This window comes from Homalodisca vitripennis, chromosome 5 (assembly GCF_021130785.1).
Source record: "Homalodisca vitripennis isolate AUS2020 chromosome 5, UT_GWSS_2.1, whole genome shotgun sequence".
Taxonomy (NCBI): domain Eukaryota; kingdom Metazoa; phylum Arthropoda; class Insecta; order Hemiptera; family Cicadellidae; genus Homalodisca; species Homalodisca vitripennis.
In genome coordinates this window covers 117,161,168-117,181,501 of record NC_060211.1, presented here as the reverse complement: position 1 = coordinate 117,181,501, position 20,334 = coordinate 117,161,168, and the positions used below count along the sequence as shown (strand labels likewise).

Genomic DNA, 20,334 nt, shown 5'->3' with positions numbered 1-20,334 from the left:
CGCCAAGGGCATTTTCAGCAGTTTTGCAAGCTTTCACAAAATGTATCATAACTTTTTTATTTTTTAACAGATATTGATGATTTCTTTACCTTTATTTTGCTTATGAAATGCCCTTGTTCAGTTGGTAAATTGTAGTTGCATAAATGTAATTTAAACTTATAAAAAAATAAAAATTTAGAAAAAAAAATTTAAAATTTTCAAAAAAAGTTTTTTAGCACAAATAAGTGGTTAAAAAAAAATGTATGCAGATATCCTGTTATATCCCAGTAAACTATATCCACCCCTTAACCTAATTACAAAATTTCAAAAGCCTACCTTATATAGAAGTCCAGTTGTGATTTTTTTCACTAAATGTGACGCGGGCAGAGTTTTAGTAAGTTGCATGGACGTTGTATGTAATGTTACACTATATTCACAAATCAATATTTGACACTATACTAAAATAAATCGGTACTTTGGGATTATACCAACCAGTATGAAGAACACAAAAATATAAATTTACTCTTTAATTACAAAATTAAAAACTTACAAAGATTATCAATTGTTAATGGGGTCAGATTCGCTTAAACTTTTTTCAATGAACTTAGGACGTTATAAAACAATGTAGTTGAGTAACAGAACTAACATTCCATCAATCAACAAGCATTTCCAGGTATTGTGATCGGTTTTGTCGCATCGGTATTGTGTTATCTTATCTTTCTTGAGAATCCCGATTACGGCAGGCAGCACGGCATCACATGATTATTTAAGTTTTTTGCACGGTACATAATTGCCTTTCCATTACAATTCAATTTATATTTCTGATCAGCCCCTCTAGAATTTAATATTTTACTGATATGTACTATCTCGAGGGATGTTTTTCTTTCGTTGACATCAGCGCGGGCTTCGGCAGTACCTTCGGCCCGAGGCACTCTCATTTTGGGTGGCGGAGTGTGATCAAGAATAAAAACAAGTTTTGTGTGTTTTTGTCAATAAAGAGTTTAGTTTTTGTTTGGTAATGTTTGTCTTTGTTGAATTTTTGTGTTTGGAGAAATGTAGGGGTAAAACACGGAAGTACAACAAAGCTACGCACCAGCTGAACGGGCGGCGAGACTCTGCAATCACGTTATCTACTAGACCGCTTGACTTTTACCTCTGTCTGAGGATGGGGAGGGGTTTGCGATAAGACAATTCCTGTTTTATATTGACGAAATATTGTTCTACGCTAATATAGTAATCAGTAGAAGCTAAATGTCAACTGACTGAGGATGGGGAGGGGTTTGCAATAAGACAATTCCTGTTTTATATTGACGAAATATTGTTCTACGCTAATCAAGTAATCAGTAGAAGCTAAGTGTCAAATAACGATTCATGTCTGGGTGTGGTCGGTATAATCCCAAAGTACCAATAAATATAATAAAAGGGCCATAATAAAAATGCCCTAACAACAAAAGTAATGAGAGAAATACAAACGTAAACAACGCACAGCAACACGAACGTAACCTCACTCTCGACCAAACAATCCAACAGCTGCGAAGCTCAAATACGACCAAACAAACAGTCCATAGAGGAATAAACTACTTTGTGGTTTCAAAGCAATTAATCGACTATCGATTAGTCAAAATTTCACGGCAATCAGATGAACTATAAGAAAATTACAGGCGAAAAACGTGACGTACCTATATTAGGGCCGTTGGCGATTTTCAGTTGAGTAGCCGACGGCCGTAATATAGGTACGTTGGCGTGCAAAGGGTTAATAACTTATAGATATAAGTTTATAGTAAATTAATTAATTTATCTACTTCAGATGACAACAAACAAATTAATTTTTAAATCTCACGTCTTTGTTTTATTTATAACAACAGTAACATTAAGTAACATCTAATAGTTGCACAACAGTTATCCCCTGATTACAGCTACAAAAACAAAAGAAATAATGTTCTCTTTTGTGTTTAGACTCAACTACAATGTTTGGTCAATATACACCTATATCATAATATTTTGAAAGATTCTGAAAAAAGGTTTAATATATATTAATACAGTGAGACAAGATGATGATGGATGAGACATGAGTAGGATGGAGATTCTTCCAGTGACAGTCATTGACTCTGGAATACTTAGATATGTCTTGCTGTACATAAATACTGACCGGTGATATTTTATTACAGACCATTTGGTTCCAAGTCTGCTTGCAGACAGGCTATGGAATTTAGGCTTAGGACTGAAATACACACATTATGGAGAGTTCAAAATGTAAATTAAGCCTTCTATATAAAATAAAACTCATCAGACAATTCAATACAATTACAATCAGTTTTAAAAGATATATGAAAAATATTAATCATTTACCCATATGCTTTCTCTTTCTGGCCAGCCATCCATAGGTGTTTGGTGTAGGCAAAAGTAACCTGAGGATGATTTGTTGGCAAAGGATCATTAGGTGTCAGGGATGGATCTACTCCCAGCAGCATCACAAGGGTTTTGTGTGATAACATCTGTACAATACAAAACCAATAAGGAGCTTACAATAATACTTCACTTGTATATAAACATGCTTATAAAGACATCCCTAATCCAATAAAATAAACTAAAATAAATTTTTCCAATTATGATTTAACTAGTACGTGATGACTTCCTATGATAAATTCATAACCATTTCTTACTTCCTGGGAAAAGGAAGGCATCCCGGCCAGCAGCAGATGATGATATAATGTTAACTTATTCATTGGGTATTATCCCAACACTATATCCTCTTGACTCCAGAAGTGACAACTGTCAGATTGCCAATAATATTTCCTTGTTTGTGAGGTGGCAACCATCGGATTTTTAATGATCCTGTACTATTTTATTTTAACTCATGAGGTAATGTTTAAGGTTAAATTACACCCTAACGTATCATATATCAATAAATAGGTAAGATTTTAACTTTTTTTCGCACATAAAACAAACAATAATTTGTAAAAGTCAAAATTTACGGCAGTTGCTCCAATGAAATTCAATAACTTTGAGAAATTCTACTGGAATTATTATTATTTTTAGAAACTTTTGGAGCAAGTATGTCCAATTGAGTGTTTTTATGTAAGAGTTACAGTTTCAATTTAACAGATTTTTTAAATTATGTCTTTATTTGAATAACTATAAACAAACAAAAGTTTCAATAGTCGGGAAACCAACGAATCTTATTTTATTTGAATACATGATATAAAACATTTTTGTTCTAATGTTATTTATGCCTAACAAAAGCCTATGATCTTTACATTGTTCGATTACCTTTGTAATTGTTATCAGTCAGCAGTTATTATGACACAGCTGTTTCAAAAGCAATCATTTTGTAGGTTATTAGATCATCCAATGCAAAGCTCGGAGTCAGTTAGGGTTGTTTATTTTTATTAATTGGTGCTCGTGTTGATGTTGTAATAAAACAGTAAAGGGAATTGCACAATGATACAATCACGTATATTTGACTTAGTGACTGTTTGTAGATTTAACTACAAGATACTGAATTTATAATCTGATAAATGTTTGAATTGTTTTGCCTCAAATCTGGATTTTTTTTGGATTGCTTCATGCATATGGTGTTGAATTTACAGGTAGTATTCCTTATTGACCATTTGACCTTGTAGCAAGAATTCATGAATTCATTCTATACCATTAAATCGAAGAACACACTGAACATAACCTTCAAGTTCAACTGTACTTGTCAAGCCTTTTCAATCTTGGTGAACCAGAATGCCTTCACTGAGATGATTGAGCCTTAGTTTTGACTTCAAATCTGTAAACCCATGTTTCGTCACCTTATAACACGCTTCAGTAAATATGCATCGTCGTTGACTTCATTTAGTGATTCCTGAGGAACTTCCATTCACCGCTGTTTTTGTTCAAAATTCAAATTTTGCTGTCACATTTACCCATACACAAAACATTTAAAAAAATTTCATAGCATGAGCCAATTGATATGCCAACATTACCAGCGAATCCTCTGATTGTAATAACCATTTCTTTCACTTTTTTTACAATTTCATCAGTTTATGTGCTGAGATGTGCATTCGTTATCTTCAATGTCTTCACGGCTATCTTTGAAACAATTATACCACTTGTAAACCCTTGTTTTACTCATAGCAGACTCACCATTATGGTACGCCTTTGTTAACATTTCCCACACTTTGTTATAGTTTATTTAATTTTTCACACAAAATTTTATTCAAATTCTTTGATCCATATTTTTAACAAACAAAATTGCTGAGTTCATAAAACAGGCCAGCCTTAGCAGCTGTCCCTGAAAAAGTAAGCACTGAATACAGCTAGGAATGTTATTACATCTCAGGAGTATGAGTACCAACATAATTTAAAAAATCTTTATAATAGGACTCTACAAATCCATGAAACTTAAAAATTCTTGTTACTTTTTCAACACACCTCGTATATGACAATTTTAGACAAAATATAGAGAACTTTTGTTTTTAATTTCTTTTGTTTTTTTTCAAAGTTCTATAAACATAAAACTATAATAATTGTTTGGACCTTAAATTTTTTTATTCACCACTGTAATTTAACTCCTTTGTCATATTTTCCACATTTCGAAGATTTTATAAATAAACATTTCAATTCATTCATCTTTTTAAACAAAATACCAAACAAATATTTTATATTTATTTTAGCATTGTCACTCTAGATACTCACGAGTCTTGAAGCCTTGCGACACAATGAAGCATACTTGAGCCATGTAAACATGTCCTCCTGAGGGCTCACAACCAGAGTGTGTACTTGAATAATCCTTTGCCAGTCTTCCACAACTCTTTGGCACCCCTGGAAATCATATTATATATGTATTAATCATTAACACATTTCAAAATAGTAGGCTACTATCCAAGACCTAACATTAATCTCTGTGCTACTATCCAAGACCTAACATTAATCTCCGTGTTGGCTGGTAGTAATAATAAGTAATGGCTCTATTCCAAAACTCAAAACCTGAAATTCCTTAATACTTTGACATCACGAATCTTTTTACTTGATTCAAGTCACAACATTTTTAAGGTATTTTATTGCAAAATAATAAATAAAATCAATTGAAGTGCTTACAATAATACATTTAGATTCGGAATTGGATTCAAAAGTTTTAGATTTGCCCGTCACTATTATGACTACACTTGTAACAGGTCAAATTACGACATTTGAATATTCACGGGGAATTGGCAGACTGTGACGTCAATGAATCGGCAGACTGTGACATCAGTGAATCACATGTTGTCAGAATTGAGATTTATTTAATAACGAAGACATTTATTGAACTTTATACGGGAAAAGATTTGATTAATTAAAATGAAGTAAACATAACCAAAATTCGTGTTTTACAAAAACATTAAATAGAATTACGCAGAAGAGCCAATTGTGGTATGAATGACTTGTAAATTTATGACGTCATAAAGCACATGTTGCTAAAAATTTAAATAAAAAGCTTTGAAAAATTAATAAAAAGAAAATAGAAATACTTAAATTGATTAATTATAGTAAACGTGATAAATTTCGACAATTATAAAAAAAGAATTAAATTAAATTTATTCGTGAAGACGCTGATTTGAACGAGAGAAGTGATGAGTGTTGTTTTGAATCAGTATCCGTCGTATTATACGGAGATTCCTTCTTCTACCATCAGACTCGAAGCAAGGAGGTTGTGTTAGTTCTCCTGGGAAAGTAATGATCTGTTGTATAGTATATTGAAATTTAATCAAGGATGGGATATTGTTTAGACTTTTAAAATTATCAAAGCACTGCAAGGTGAGTGAGTTTATAATATTGTTGAGAGTGTGACATTTAATAAACTAATCTCGTGGTCACTTGCTTTGACTTTCTTTAAACATCCCTTTTACAAAAAGTGTGGAGTGATGTTAAATTTTGTAATTATTACTTAATATATTTTGGAACCCTGACATACACACAGACTTGTCTCTGGTGATAACACCAGAGACATTCAAATCTAATAATTTTTGAGTAATACGAGGAAATACAGCTAGCATTGGGCAAGATGGCGACCGATACTATGATGAACAACATGGTATAACAACGTGCCACTGGTGACAAGGCGCGTACAACTACATGGTGAGTGAATAATTCTAAAGAACTGACTTTCAGCAAATTATCGTAACCAACGTGGGAGTGACACATAGCAAATTGGTGTTATAACCTGGGACTCTCATCAAATTTACACTCGCATCAAATTTGACCTACATCAATAGGCGCAGCAACGAGGGGTCCTCATCAAAATTGACATCTCATCAAATTTGGCTTACATCACACTTATAGCTTTAACGGTTACACAAATTTGGAATAGTAATAAATGATTCATGAAAATATGTTCCAGTACTAGTAACAAAAGAGATCAAACATTGTCTAATTGAAGTAAAAGATGGTGGATCATACTGCTGATGTTACATTCCACGGAAAACAACTGTAAAATTTATTGGTGTATACAACAATACTCTATCTACTTCTACAATGAGCCAGGAATCGAATTCTATAAATAATACTATTTGTGATTGTATCCTGAATATTCTTCAAAATAATTAAATTAACTTCAATGTTCAATGTTTAGTATATCCATATCAAATATCAATCCATATTAAATAAATACCTCATGTTACAATGGGAATAAAAATGGTTTAAAATTTAAACCTATAGGTAAACCGCTTACAGAAAGACCCTGGATGATTTCAGTTCATATATGAACAGGGTGGGGTAAATACCCCTCCGACGCTGTGATGTCACCCTTTCCCAGTATCTCCACCACTGCTCGGCATTTGCTCTATTAGATCAGCTGATTGATCTGGCTCAGTTGGTCTCGTTCACTGCTGCGATTCGTTCAGTTGAACCGGTCAGTACAGAGTTACTGAGCCTTTCCGCTAGAGCGTGTTATACTGGTCATCGTGTTGACCGAACAAAATGAACGACTGGATGTAATGACCGAGTGAACAAAAGGATCTGCTAGTCAAAGTGTTCGAATAGAGGAAAAAACAGCATATCATACAGTGAATGGCTAGATATATAACAATAAATGTATTATTTCAGGAATCTAGTAAATGCTAATATATCTATTAAAACATATTTAGAAAATGTAATTGTAAGTTAGTTACTATATACATTACTAAATATTTTAAATGTTAATACTTATAATCAATGGACTTGGTTGATTGATGCCTTTGATTTATCATAAGTAAGGTTATTCCCTACAAATGGGGAGACTCCCTAGTCCCTCTGTTGAGTTATACGATTACGGTTTTATTCTTAATCGGTTAGCAGTGAATGAAAGTAACGACTGAACAATTTTGAGGACCTAGTGTCATCTAATGCATAAACTCTATAGTTTTGGTAAGTTCCATATGATGTTAAGCTATTTTCCATGGATACGAGTTTTTAAATGAACTTAATAATAATATTGTTAAGTTTTAACGGTTATTAAAAATAATATATCTGGTTTGAAAAAAATATCAAATATTTATTTTGTTGGCAGGAAAAAGTGAACGAAACGTTCTAGGTGAACGGGTCTTTTGAAACACTCTGATCTGGATCACTCGTTCACTTGACTGACCCGTTCGAATGGAACGACACATCTCTAATGGCCACTGCCACTGCACAGCTATCCTCAAAGCAAAATGCAAGCTACCTGGATACATCTATGGCTACATTAATCTGTTTAAACCCTCCGAGTGGTGGTACTTTTTATCAAAGTGGCGGGACATTTTTACTGATTTTGTATGTTTGCAAACGAAAATTGATATAAAATACTGTAAATTATATAAGTATGACATATCATATATCAAGTTAAACTACATAACACGCAAAATTGAATGGTCATAATATGAAACACCTACCTTGGATAGGTGTAAAAAACCAATGGGTTGAATTCCACAAATAAAAATAAAATATTTTTTGTTTTATGTTAGGCATTTTTTATTTACTCAATGTTACTAAATTTAATTTTTTACACAAATCCAAAATAACTATTTTGTTTAAAACATTATTCTAAACACAAATGTATATAGTTTATATGTATTATTCCTAAAAAAAACACACTAATTGCTGATCAAAACTTTTATGTAGACGATTTTTACTGCACTTTAGTCAGTATCAGGGCCAACCTCATTCCCCCTCTTTCTTCCTGGCCTGAGAGGTCTCCAGTAATGTTCCAAGTAAGGTAAACACTCCCTATGAACCCCAAAATTACAAGCTGGGCACCAGAAGTGAGTTTTTCCCCTTTTTTGGTGTGTCCACAGACTGCACAAAGTCTTTCACTACGGTTTGGTAAATGAGCAATCCGGTGAGGAAGATCTCCACTTGATCCAGGAGGTGGTACAGTAAGTGGATGAACTGTTTGTAAGGGTTCCACTTGTGCCAGTATATCTAAATGCAATATCAAATTAAAGGTTGGAATCAGGTCTTTCTAAGCATACCTAACATATAACGTTTAAGTTGCGGCATAACATCGGAAATACCGGAACAAAAGAGGCTTGCGTTAATACACGCTAGAGCGTCTCTGCCACTCTCGAACGTGATTTAATAGACGCTGCAGCGTCTTTCACCACTTGGAGGGTTAATTAATATTTTAGACTGCGACACGTGTATACGCCTACAGAAAAAAATATATAGTCATAGAACAGGTAAACTAGCTGCAGTGTAAACAAAACAGTGAGAGTGAGACACGATCCACACAGCTGATAAACAGATACAAGAAGGTGCTGGTTCCACTCCCCACCTCAACACCCCGCCGGAGGGGGGCCCCTCCTGCACAGTACTGATTGATAATTGATTGATAATTACCTATTAACAATGAACTTTAATCGCTTTTTGATTAGAGGATAAAATTGAATTGGTTTTGTGAGTGTTTCTGAGTTTACAGATGTTTTAATCAACATACGAGGGCTGTTTTTTTAAGTAAGGGCCGTTCTCCCGTACACGGTAGTAGTTCGCGTTCCTGCCGTAACGAGCGTGCGCCCCGCCTCCCGGCATTCTTAGCGAACAACTTCATGCCAGTTGCAGCTCTGTAGCTAACCTGTATGCATTACTGTGGATCTTTAAAATGTTTAAGATTATCGAATCACCCGCCGCGTGTGAGATTCGGTCAGTGATACGATTTTTGACTGCAAGAAACATGTCGGCTGCTGACATTCACCGTCAGCTTTGTGAGGTGTATGGTGCCAAGGCAATGAGTGAAGGTAAAGTGCGGAAATGGGTCCGAGAATTTAAAGATGGCCGCGAAAATGTCCACGATGAAGATCGCTCAGGCCGGCCATCTGTGATCACGGGAGATTTGATTACTGCAGTTGACGCAAAAATTCATGAGGACCGACGGTTCACAATAACCACTCTCTCTATGGAATTTCCTCAAGTGTCCAGGTCAGTACTGTACAAAATTGTGTCAGAAAACCTAAACTTTAAAAAATTGTGCTCAAGATGGGTATCCAAACTCCTCACTGAGGATCACAAAAAAAAAAGAGATTAAGCAGTTCTTTGACTTTCTTGACCCGCTACGACGAGGAAGGAGACGACATGTTGAGTCAAATTGTCACAGGAGATGAAACATGGGTATCCCATATCACTCCTGAATCAAGCAACAGTCCATGGAATGGCGGCACACAACATCTCCAGTCAAAGTCAAAGCCAAGCAAACGCTGTCGCGGCGCAAAGTTATGGCAACTGTGTTCTGGGACAGGCGCGGTGTTTTGCTAGTGGACTTTATGCCGCGACGAATGACGATTAACTCAGAAGCCTATTGCGCAACCCTGGCCAGTCTCCGACGCGCCATTCAGAACAAAAGACGCGGCATGCTGACAAAGGGAATTCTGCTCCTCCACGACAATGCAAGGCCTCACACCGCTGCTGCTCGGACACAGGAAATGATCGACTCTTTTGGCTGGGAAGTTTTGAATCATCCGCCGTACAGCCCCGACCTTGCTCTGAGCGATTTCCACCTTTTTCGTTACTTGAAAAATCATCTTGGCGGGAAGCGCTACAATGACGACGAAGAAGTCAAGACGGCCGTGAACTCCTGGTTGTCAGAGCAGGCGGCAGATTTCTTTGAAGAGGGATTTCAAAACTTAGTTTTAAGATATGATAAGTGCCTTAACAAACAAGGCAACTATGTAGAAAAATAAAGAAAAGTATGCAGATTCTGAAAATAAATGTATTTTGAAAAAAATAATTGTTGTTTATTTACAAAAAAAAAAACGGCCCTTACTTAAAAAACAGCCCTCGTATATAGTTTTATTCAATCTGAACTCATTTATTTAATAGGTTTTATTTTATTTTTTTACCAAAAGTTTTCATCACAATTAGACTTACAACTCTAATCTATATAGATCTATATATATTTCACCACGGGTTAGAATATAAGTTTTTTTTTACTTTTAAACTAAAATATACATAATTAATATACAAACAAAAATAGACAAACACTTTCTTAGATTAAAGTTTGTGTGGGTATTATATAATTGTGGTATTAAAAAGTTCCAATGTAGTATAAAAAACCCATTGAAATAAAATGTACCTTTAGATTGAAACATAACCAATTATCATAAACCTTCACTTAACATTAAGGTTGGTGATATTTTGTGTAGCTTTGGCCTTGAAAAACCAACCTTAGACTTGCATGTCACATCAGTCGAATTTACAATTTTTTAGAAATAAATTGCAGCTTGTCAGTCAATCCTGAGCGAATTGTACCAACACATGGTAAATCTTGGAGTTTTTAAAACTACAAGCTTGCTTAGTACTATACCTGAAGCCTATCCCACCACATGCTCCGGATTGTGGGTTGGCGCTCTGGTACTAGCTTGTACTGCACTACCTCCTCCAGTTCTGCCAACATTTGGACAGACACCATGGCACCATATGCTCTTTGGTAGCTTTCCCCAGCCATGGCAGTCAGTTCTGTGTCCAGTAGATCTCTGGCTGAGTCTATCAACTGAAACAAGTTGAACATGAAAGAAAAAAGAATATGCAAGGTGAACATTTCAACAGAAAGAAACATGGTACTGGAAAAGTGAAAAGAAATATTGTTCCAAAGAAGCTAATGAAGCAAATTACATTAAATTTACTTTTTGTGTTGCACAAGATTTTAAATTTGGGTTTTTGAAAGCAAGAATTTTTTAACAGAGAGTTGTAAAAAGTAGACTATTGTTTAGTAAAACATCTTGAGATTATGGAATGTAGGTATTATGATATGTTCTATGTTTATTGCTCAATTGAAATTTTGTTTTAGTTTAAGATATTTTCCACATGGAAGATTGGCTTTCCACAGCAAAGCAAAAATATTTCAATATAGCAAAAATATTTCAATATTTGAATTGTGTTTCGATGGACTATAACCCAGTAAACATTATTATCAAATATCAACTTGCATGAGTGCTCAGCCTTAAAACACAAGATATAATCATTGCTATGAGTATTATAATCTGCTGAGGTTCCTGTCTTCATCAAATCTCTTAAAAATTCATAACGTATTGGTATAAGGAATATCAAACAGATATGCCTACAATCACATTACAATGTCCAGTGGTCATCTATGGGTTAAACATGAATATTTTTTGTGTGTAAAACTCGACGAAATATTCACAAAACTTCCTTTAGTGTCCTTTAACACTTATCGCAAAAAAGTTTACTTTGTTAATAATATACGAGTTCACTTTGTCATAATATGAGTTTCACTGGGTAAAATCTAATCATCTGTAACATCTTTGTTAACATACAACAACATTTTTAGACAATAAACATCATACCTGTTGTGCGGTAGCATACTGCTCACGGTGAACAGCTAGTACTGCCCGATAGAAGGCACCATCGGTAGTGTCGCGAGGAATGCAGGATACATAACGCTCCATGGAGTCCCACTGTGCCAAGCCCCAGGAAGCAGCTGCAGCCATACGTGACATGCGCTCCCGACCTGCATCAGTCAGCTCGGTCCAGTGTCCACTAGCTGTGCTATGCAGCTGTCCCCTGTCACACAAGCGGGACATAGTAGTGGGGTATGTAGCTATTTTTAGTAGTAATTTATGACAGAAAATAACAATATCTGAACACCTCACACTCTTAGTTTACATAAGGAACTTTTTTAAGAATAAAGAATTGAAAGAATGGAAAGGAACTAGATTAGACTGTTCCCTGTGAGGAATACAAATGTCATTCCAAGAAATTTTATGAAACTATAAATATAAATAAATGATTGAACTATGGTGCTAACATTTAGCAAAAATAAAAATATTTTAATTTGCTATTGAATAATTACTGTCACAAAAACATGGGTTCTAATTCTTTTCCGAATTTTTCAATATTTCAGAATACAGGATACAAATAAATAAGTAGAAAAAAAATTGTAATTTAAACACATCCTTTTTATATTTTTTGGTTTATGTTCAACATGAAATATCTTTAAATTATAACATATTGTGTAAAATTTAATATTTTCATCAAAAACTTGATTTTGTGTTATATCGGACTATGCTTACAGCCATCATGTTGTGTCAAATAAATAGTGAGTATAAACTCTTGCTGTCTTTAGTTCACATAATATTATGATTTATCCTTATTTAACATAAATTAAAGTTTTTCTATGTGACCTCCTCACACAAACGTGTGCTCAGTCTCCACACTACATGGCATCCATATAGGCTACTGAGGATAAATTAAACTTGTGAGACATGGGAGGGGAATCTAAAAAGTTTACGTAATTAAGGGAGAATCTAACATCTATTTAATAGATTTGTCACAAATCAATAGCAATCAAAGCAGTGTACTGACTCAGTCAAGTAGAAGCTTTTCCACTTCGACATATTCAAGACATCCCGTGTGGATATCTGCCATGTCTAGCTGCTAGTAATCATTGCAGAAAATAGTTACCTAGTGGTATAGGTTTGATCCCTGTTCTTGGTAATTGGGTTTTACTGATTAGGTGCATTTAAACCAGAGTCTTTGGTCTGTATTAAGTTAAAACTTAATTATTTAAAAGCCAATCTTAAATTTACACTAGTTGGCTTAGTCTGTAGTTAACAGGATTAGCATATTCTTATATAAATTTAGAAGCCAAAAACACGATTCTGAATTCTTTTGCATCTACTTCTGAAAATAATTCAGTATGTATTTATAATGTTTTATGAGAGTATACTATTAAAGAATAAGAAAAAAAAAACAATTGAGTCAAACTGTAATAAACCACATAGTTCTTCAAAAATATAAAAAAATGTAAGAAGCAAAGCAAAGTAGTAACTTATCCTGATAACATTTTATTTTGAAACTTTATTTGTATCAGAACTAAGAAGAAAAATCTACATTACTGTATAATAATTAGCATGTATAACCACATACCAATCACCCAAAGCCTCCATACATCTCATTTGGCCCAGCACGAGCTCTATGTCATGAGGGTTCTCAGCCAGTCGGTCCTTGTAAGACTGAAGAGCCTTCTCCCAGTTGTGCAACTTCTCGTACCACCGCTCCTGCACCTTGAGGTGTTCATCCTGATGTGACATCACGTACTCCACCAGTCCTGTGCAATATTGCATTCATATCTCGCATGATATCATCTTACTATAAATAAAATAATTTTATTACAATTTAAATATATCTTTGCAGTTGAACTTTCAGTAGTTCTCACTATTTGAAAAAAAGAGAGTGATTGCTTACTCAAGTCAACAAGAATTAGCGCACAATATTTTCTGAGATGATTAATACCCGCATTGTGTCAATTTTTTCCCTAACTTATCCCACTTTGCTATGTTTTAGTTCACATATTTCATAAAATTCTTAAACATTAATTTATAATTGGTATTTTCAATCATCTTAACATAAAGTAGTAGATTGTTAGCTCAGACTTTTTTATTATAAACTTTTTTAGCACCTCAAATATTTTCAGTTTGCTAAAACTGACAATTTTTATTTAACTCAAAATGTAGTTTCACTTAAATTTCCTTGAGTCAAAACTAATTTTTTTATGAAAATCTAAAATACTTTCTTTAAATTAGAGGTAGTTAAATAGAATTTCTAAAAATAATATTATATCAAGACATTTTCAATTTATTTTATAGTATATAAGATATTTAAAATTTACTTAATTTATTTCTGTACATAAAAGGAAAAAATATAACACTTAAACGACTTTATTTTGTTATTATGTTGTTTTCTACATGTATACAAAATTGTAAGGCTTCAATATGAAATTTGTAAAAGCTGTAGAGCTCATTGTACAAATTTATTTGCTACCAACAACGCATGCAAAATGCAGACACAAAAGTTTTTGTTAAAAAATACACAACACAGCAACCATGAAAGTTCATAATAAGCATAGTAGCATAGTTTATAATGAGCTGTTTTCTCTAACTTTCAAAGTATTTGGATGCTCAAAAGTAAAAAAATGAATGAAGTGAGTGAGTGGTCTGATATGTTGCATTCTTACGTTAAAAGAGTTAACAAAAATCAGGAATACTATTACTTATATTTCTCATTGACAAAGAATTTTGAATTTATATATAAAACAATTAGTTCCTTACTTAGAATACAGAAGCCCTTTGTATGTATTTCACTGAACAATGTACAATGTTGGAGCATTCTCAATACTTCACCAACCTGATTATTTCTATAATGACAAAATATTCTCAAATACCTGCAGCTGCCTCTTTCTGTTGCAGTTTATTATTGATAGATATCAGAGACTCGAGGACCTGGGAAGTGCGAGCTTTGTGGAACTCCTCCTCTTTGTAGTGAAGAGCTTTGGCATATGCTCGGCAGTGCATTGCTCTCTCTCCTAGTAGTTGGGGGTCTAGTGGCAGAGGACCCTGTGACAATACCACTTTATTTCATATGGTTACTAAAAAACTACAACAATTTTATCCCTAAGTACGTCTATCATCACAAAATATCTACTACTCTGTTCAATTTACCTTATCACAATGATCCATGAATTCAGCCAGATTGAGGATGGTCTGAGTAATCTCCGGAAGGTCTGGTACCATCAAGGCTTGCTCCAATGTACGGATGAGCTCCTGCTGAAGAGCATCAGTCAGCTCCGCCCAACATGACACAAACGCTACATTGAACAAATCTCTAGGAAGCTGTGAGTACGTCTGTGCTAATGCCCAACACGACCTGTGAACATTGATTTGTTTACATCAAATCTGTCACCTGTCTCACCACCTGAAGGTAAGATCAGATCACAAGAAGATTTCTGAACCACTTACTGTCAAACACATATCACTAAATGTTAAATATTTGGAACAATTGCATCACCCATTCAAATCGATAAACAATCGTTATGATTTTACAATGTTAAAAACAAGCTTAAAAAGTCAAATTTATATTAAATATCAGAGTTTTTATTACAACACTGAAACTTTTATTTGGTTGTATGACTGGTACTAGATTATTAATAATCTACAGATGTTAATTTAGATTTCTTAAAACAAAATCTTTTGGCATGGATTCTAAACAAAACTGGAGAAAATTAAATCCAATAAATATGAAAATTTAAAAATAACACTTTAAATATTGTTATTTGAGTTTCCTAAAATGTGTATTCATTTGTTAAGACCTACTCCTAACACTACTCATAACAAAGTAGATGCATTGACTTTTATGCACCCTGAGTGTGTTAAGAAACACACAGTATCTGTGTCTTAGGTATCGAAATAAACATCAAATTATGGATATTTTCCTGTATACTGTCTCTTTAAGTGATCCTTATTAATATGCAAAACCGAATAGCTCACAAACTCACAGCAACAACAGTGTAAAGTTGTTGCAACTAACCTGTTGAATAAGCAGTATTTTGTTTATTTTGTGTGCTGTTTAACTAGTGATTTATTGTAAATTGTGTAATAATTTACATAGTGATATTGATGTAATTGACATTTCAAATAATGTTTCTTCAGGAGACTTCTTTACGCTGAATCAGACTAAATTTTAGGCTTTTTTATATGCAAATATTTTATAGTTTTAGTGTCATAACTTGTTGGTGTGTAAAATAACAGTATTTACATGTATATTTCGTAAAAGAAGATATAATAATCAACATCTAGTATATTCAAGTTAAATATTTCTTATTTTTTAATACGAAGAAGTGTTTAAAACTTTTTTCAATTATTTTATGTTTTACGTGTTTTGACTGAGGGGTTCTCCAAAAAAGTGAAGGAAGTGTTTCACCAACATATATACTAATAGAACATATGTTTATAAACATTTTAATGTATAATAGTGCTTACATTGAAAAATTGAAAGTGGATCAGAATGTATCAATGAATATTGCAGAGAGCTGGTTTAAAACAAATCATTTAAATATAAATAATAAAAAGACAGAATCAATTATGTTTTCACTAACTAAATTAACTGAAGCAGAATCTATTAAACTACTTGGCCTATACTTAGACAGCAGTTTGAAATGGGATGTACATATACAATACCTTTGCAAAAAGCTATCTAAAATCACGTATTTACTAAGAAAACTTAAACTGTGTGTTAGTAGTGATATGTTGATCAATGCGTATTACGCTTTTTTTCACTCTCAGATTGTATATGGTGTTACTTTATGGGGAAATAGTACTTATATGGAACAAGTTTTTTAGATGGCAAAAATATGCTATACGGATCATAAAAGGACAGTGGACAATCGTGAATCATGCTTTCTCCCATTTTTAAAGAATTAAAAATAATGACACTCCCATGTTTATATATATATTTCTGTCTAATAAACGTAAAAGAAAATTTGCATAAATATAAAATTAGATCCTGATATACATAATTATAACACAAGAAATAACTATGCCTTAGATTTACTACCTGCTAGACTTACAAAAACAAATAAACAGCATATTTTGCATGAAAAAAATAGATTATTTAACAAATTGCCAGAATCCGCTCACACTGTCACTATTAACCCATCTGCGGATCACTGACGAGCTGGGCTCGTCACGCAGCGGCCGGGCCTAACGGCACGGTGACGAGCTCAGGTCGCAAATGCGGTCTGCTTTTAAATTTCCCTCCAAATAGTTCTGTTAATGTCTGATAGATCGGGTGATCGTCTTCACTTGTCTACTAAGAGTGTTTAACAACGGTTCTACGTTTAGAGTTTTCAAAAGTTTTATAAATATCCTACAGATCGCAGTTATATGTCGAAGTTGAAAAATCATTCATATGAGTTTACTCTCTGCTTTTTAGCGCTTTCTGATTGGGTGTTTTTCCTCAGTTGTTATTATAATACTTTTGAGGTTAGTGACACAACTAAACGACGTAGACGTACATGTTGGTGGGTTTAGTGTAGACAATGGCCCGGATGTTGCAATCGATTCGCCCGAGCCGCTTTAATTTAGACCTATGATTCAGACATCATCCCTGCCACGCCGTAACCTTGCTCGCGTGTTATCGTTCCTACATCACGGATACCCCAGCAGGCCCATGTTCCATCTGAACGAATACCTTTGCAGCTGAATTTTTTAGTATACAATAGCGAGCGATACGATGTGGCGCACCATTGCTGTTCGTGCGGCCGCTGACCGTGAATTAATTCGCACCCGCTGGTGCCCGCGCGCCAAAACAATACGATCCGCAATGGGTTAATAAATTCAAATATTGCTTAAAAAAAATGGTTAAAGGAACAAGTTTTCTACAAGGTTGATGACTATTTAGCTACTGATTATGGTAAATTTAAAGACATCTTCTACTAATTTTGAATTGGAAGCTGAATTCAGATTAGAATAATTAAATGTATGTATTTTTATAAATGTTGATGTAATGTATATAGGCTATTCATTGTTGACATTGTTTTAAATTTTATTAGTTTATTGTTTTTTATGTTGTTAACTGTTGTCTAATTATTTATTTTGTAAATATATGTCTTTTAGGTCTATTAATAATTTACGTTTTTAATGTTAAAGAATTAATATGTAGTTTTATATAGTGTTATAACTATTTATAATGTTATATGTTTGTTTTTAGTTTTCACTTAAATATAGTGGTTATATAGTAATGTTTCTAAATCTATTAATAATTTATGTTTTTAATGTTAAAACTATTACAGTGTAGTGTATATAGTGTTGTAACTATTTATTATGTTATTCTATATTTATTTTAATTTTCACTGAAATATAGTAGTTACAAACAGAATTCAACAAACAATGATAAAGTAAATTGTGTATATTATACGACTGACGAAATCCTATTGCATCACTGTATGTTTAATGATGAATAAAATCTTGAATCTTACGTTCTATAAAAATTGTATTATTAATGAATTTATTTCCCAAACGCTTACAAAACCTTCCAAATCAGTGAAATACAGTGAACACTTAGAGAGTTAAATGCCTGTATGCCTGTAATTACTTGTGGAGTGATCAAAACAAGTATGTTTAATTTGTGTATCTTCAGCATATGAATTTAAAATAAAGAAATATTTTCCACACCATAAATTGATTCCACCACTTAATTACCTTCACTGCTGGTCTATGCTGGGTGAGACCGACAACTCATGTCGCACTTCTGTGCGCTAAGGCATCTGCCGCAGTTAATATATTAAATAAACACTTCATAGAATTTAAAGGGCTAAAGTTAGTAATAAGAAATAACCTTAGAGCAGGAGAAGGAGATTCTTTGAGGAAGTCAATACTCAGTCTTCTCAACCACTCCAGCCAATCGTCCTTGGAAACTCTTCTAGTTGCTGTCCAAGCTTTTTGTAGATTGAGAACTGACGTATGCATCTACAGTGGCAAAAACAAATTTGAAAATTTATTATGAAATTGAGTTTAAACAACAATAAGTAAAACTCATGTCTATAATTTCAATTATTATGGTTTTACGGAACAGTTTCATAAATGTTATTCTGCCAAATAAACTGTAATACTCTGCAGGATAATTGAATATAGATGAAAATTTGTAATTAATGAATGTATAATTAATATATGAAGAACTGTTAAATCACTTAATATATATGGTTTTATTAAATTGCTTAACATTAAATGAACTCACCCGTTTAATGGTGGTAGTCTCTGTAGGATTCAAAGCTGCATCTCTAATTTTACTTCTGGTTAGTTTGTGCCTTGTCAAAAGGAAATCTTCTTCTGCTGCTATGGTAGATTCCTGATGAAACAAAATTAATTCAAAATCTTATTAATGATTAATCAATTTCTTTCACATTGTTAACACAAGCCAGAATAGTTTTGTAAAAGTCCCAAGGATAATTCTGTAATCAGTAATTAGTTATCAAATCTGGAGAATTGTTTCAATTTACTTATAAATAAGAATGCAGCTACTTTTATTATTTTGTGATGTTTAAACATAAAAAATAAACAATAATTGTATTAAATTTAAACAAAAAAATAATTTAAGTAGGTATTAAAGCATTAACAACACATAAAATAACATAACAGCCAAGAATATGTCATCTTATAACAAAATGTTTAAATGTCAATGTTAATACACATTAATTTGGGCACATTTCAGTAAAAGTTTAAAAAGAAACTAAATGTACAATTCAAGTTTATTTACTTAATTAAAACTCACCGTTAAGATCTTTGTAGTAAGCAGTTCATAGCGTGTGCAAGTGATGCGATGTCTTGTGACCACTTTGCTGACCAAGGGAACAAATATTTTATACTTTCTGCCAAGTTGTAAAACCAGCGCACACAAAGTTTCCATGGCAGTGTTTCGCAACTCTGGGCACTGATCAAGGCTTCGCACCTAAAAAAGTTTGTTGCATTTTAGTTTGAATTTTTTGCAAAAAGAATGCTTGATTAAATTAATAATCATTGCCAATTCTCAGTGGTAAATATCTATTAAGTAGTCTGCTACTTGATGGTCAATTTGGCCTGATCTGAATAAAAGATTATCCAACCAAACTATATAACTCTACCTAATCACTGTAATTGTATAAGAAAATTCCTGTAGAAGATTAGTGTACTTAACAATTGAAATTTACCAGTGGATGAATGATGCGAGATGCAAAATCAGTGAAGTCCAAGGTGTCAGAGAGCTGATCAATGGTTTCCATGGCAACGCGACAGACAGCCACCGGGCAATCCGTTGCATCGAACAACTTCACAATGGGCGGCAACACCAGGTGGAGGTATTCATCAAGGTTGCTACCAAACTTCTGCAGCGCCACCAGCAGCTTCATGGTGACAGTGCGGTCCTTGCTAGTGTCATGGGTGAGAACCCGCAAGATCTGTGGCATCAGTTGAGGCAGGAATATCTTGAATTCAGCTCCCAGGGCCACTGCTATATGTTCTACAAGCAGTATTAGCGTGCTTTGTATGGGACTATTGATGGTCCAGAACTCCTGTAATAATACAAAAATAATAATTGAACAGCTAAAGAACTTAAATCATA

The 20,334-nt window shown here is 33.6% G+C and overlaps 1 protein-coding gene across 1 annotated transcript in view; it reads right to left on the bottom strand.

Moving 5' to 3' along the window:
• Positions 1-20,334, bottom strand: part of LOC124362792 (serine/threonine-protein kinase mTOR-like) — a 78,464-nt gene that overhangs the window by 18,018 nt on the left and 40,112 nt on the right. The window contains 11 exon segments of the mRNA XM_046817599.1: positions 2,329-2,474; positions 4,660-4,785; positions 10,751-10,936; positions 11,751-11,967; positions 13,333-13,513; positions 14,627-14,798; positions 14,904-15,108; positions 18,577-18,707; positions 18,976-19,086; positions 19,510-19,686; positions 19,925-20,284. Coding sequence (XP_046673555.1) covers positions 2,329-2,474; positions 4,660-4,785; positions 10,751-10,936; positions 11,751-11,967; positions 13,333-13,513; positions 14,627-14,798; positions 14,904-15,108; positions 18,577-18,707; positions 18,976-19,086; positions 19,510-19,686; positions 19,925-20,284 — 2,012 coding nt within the window.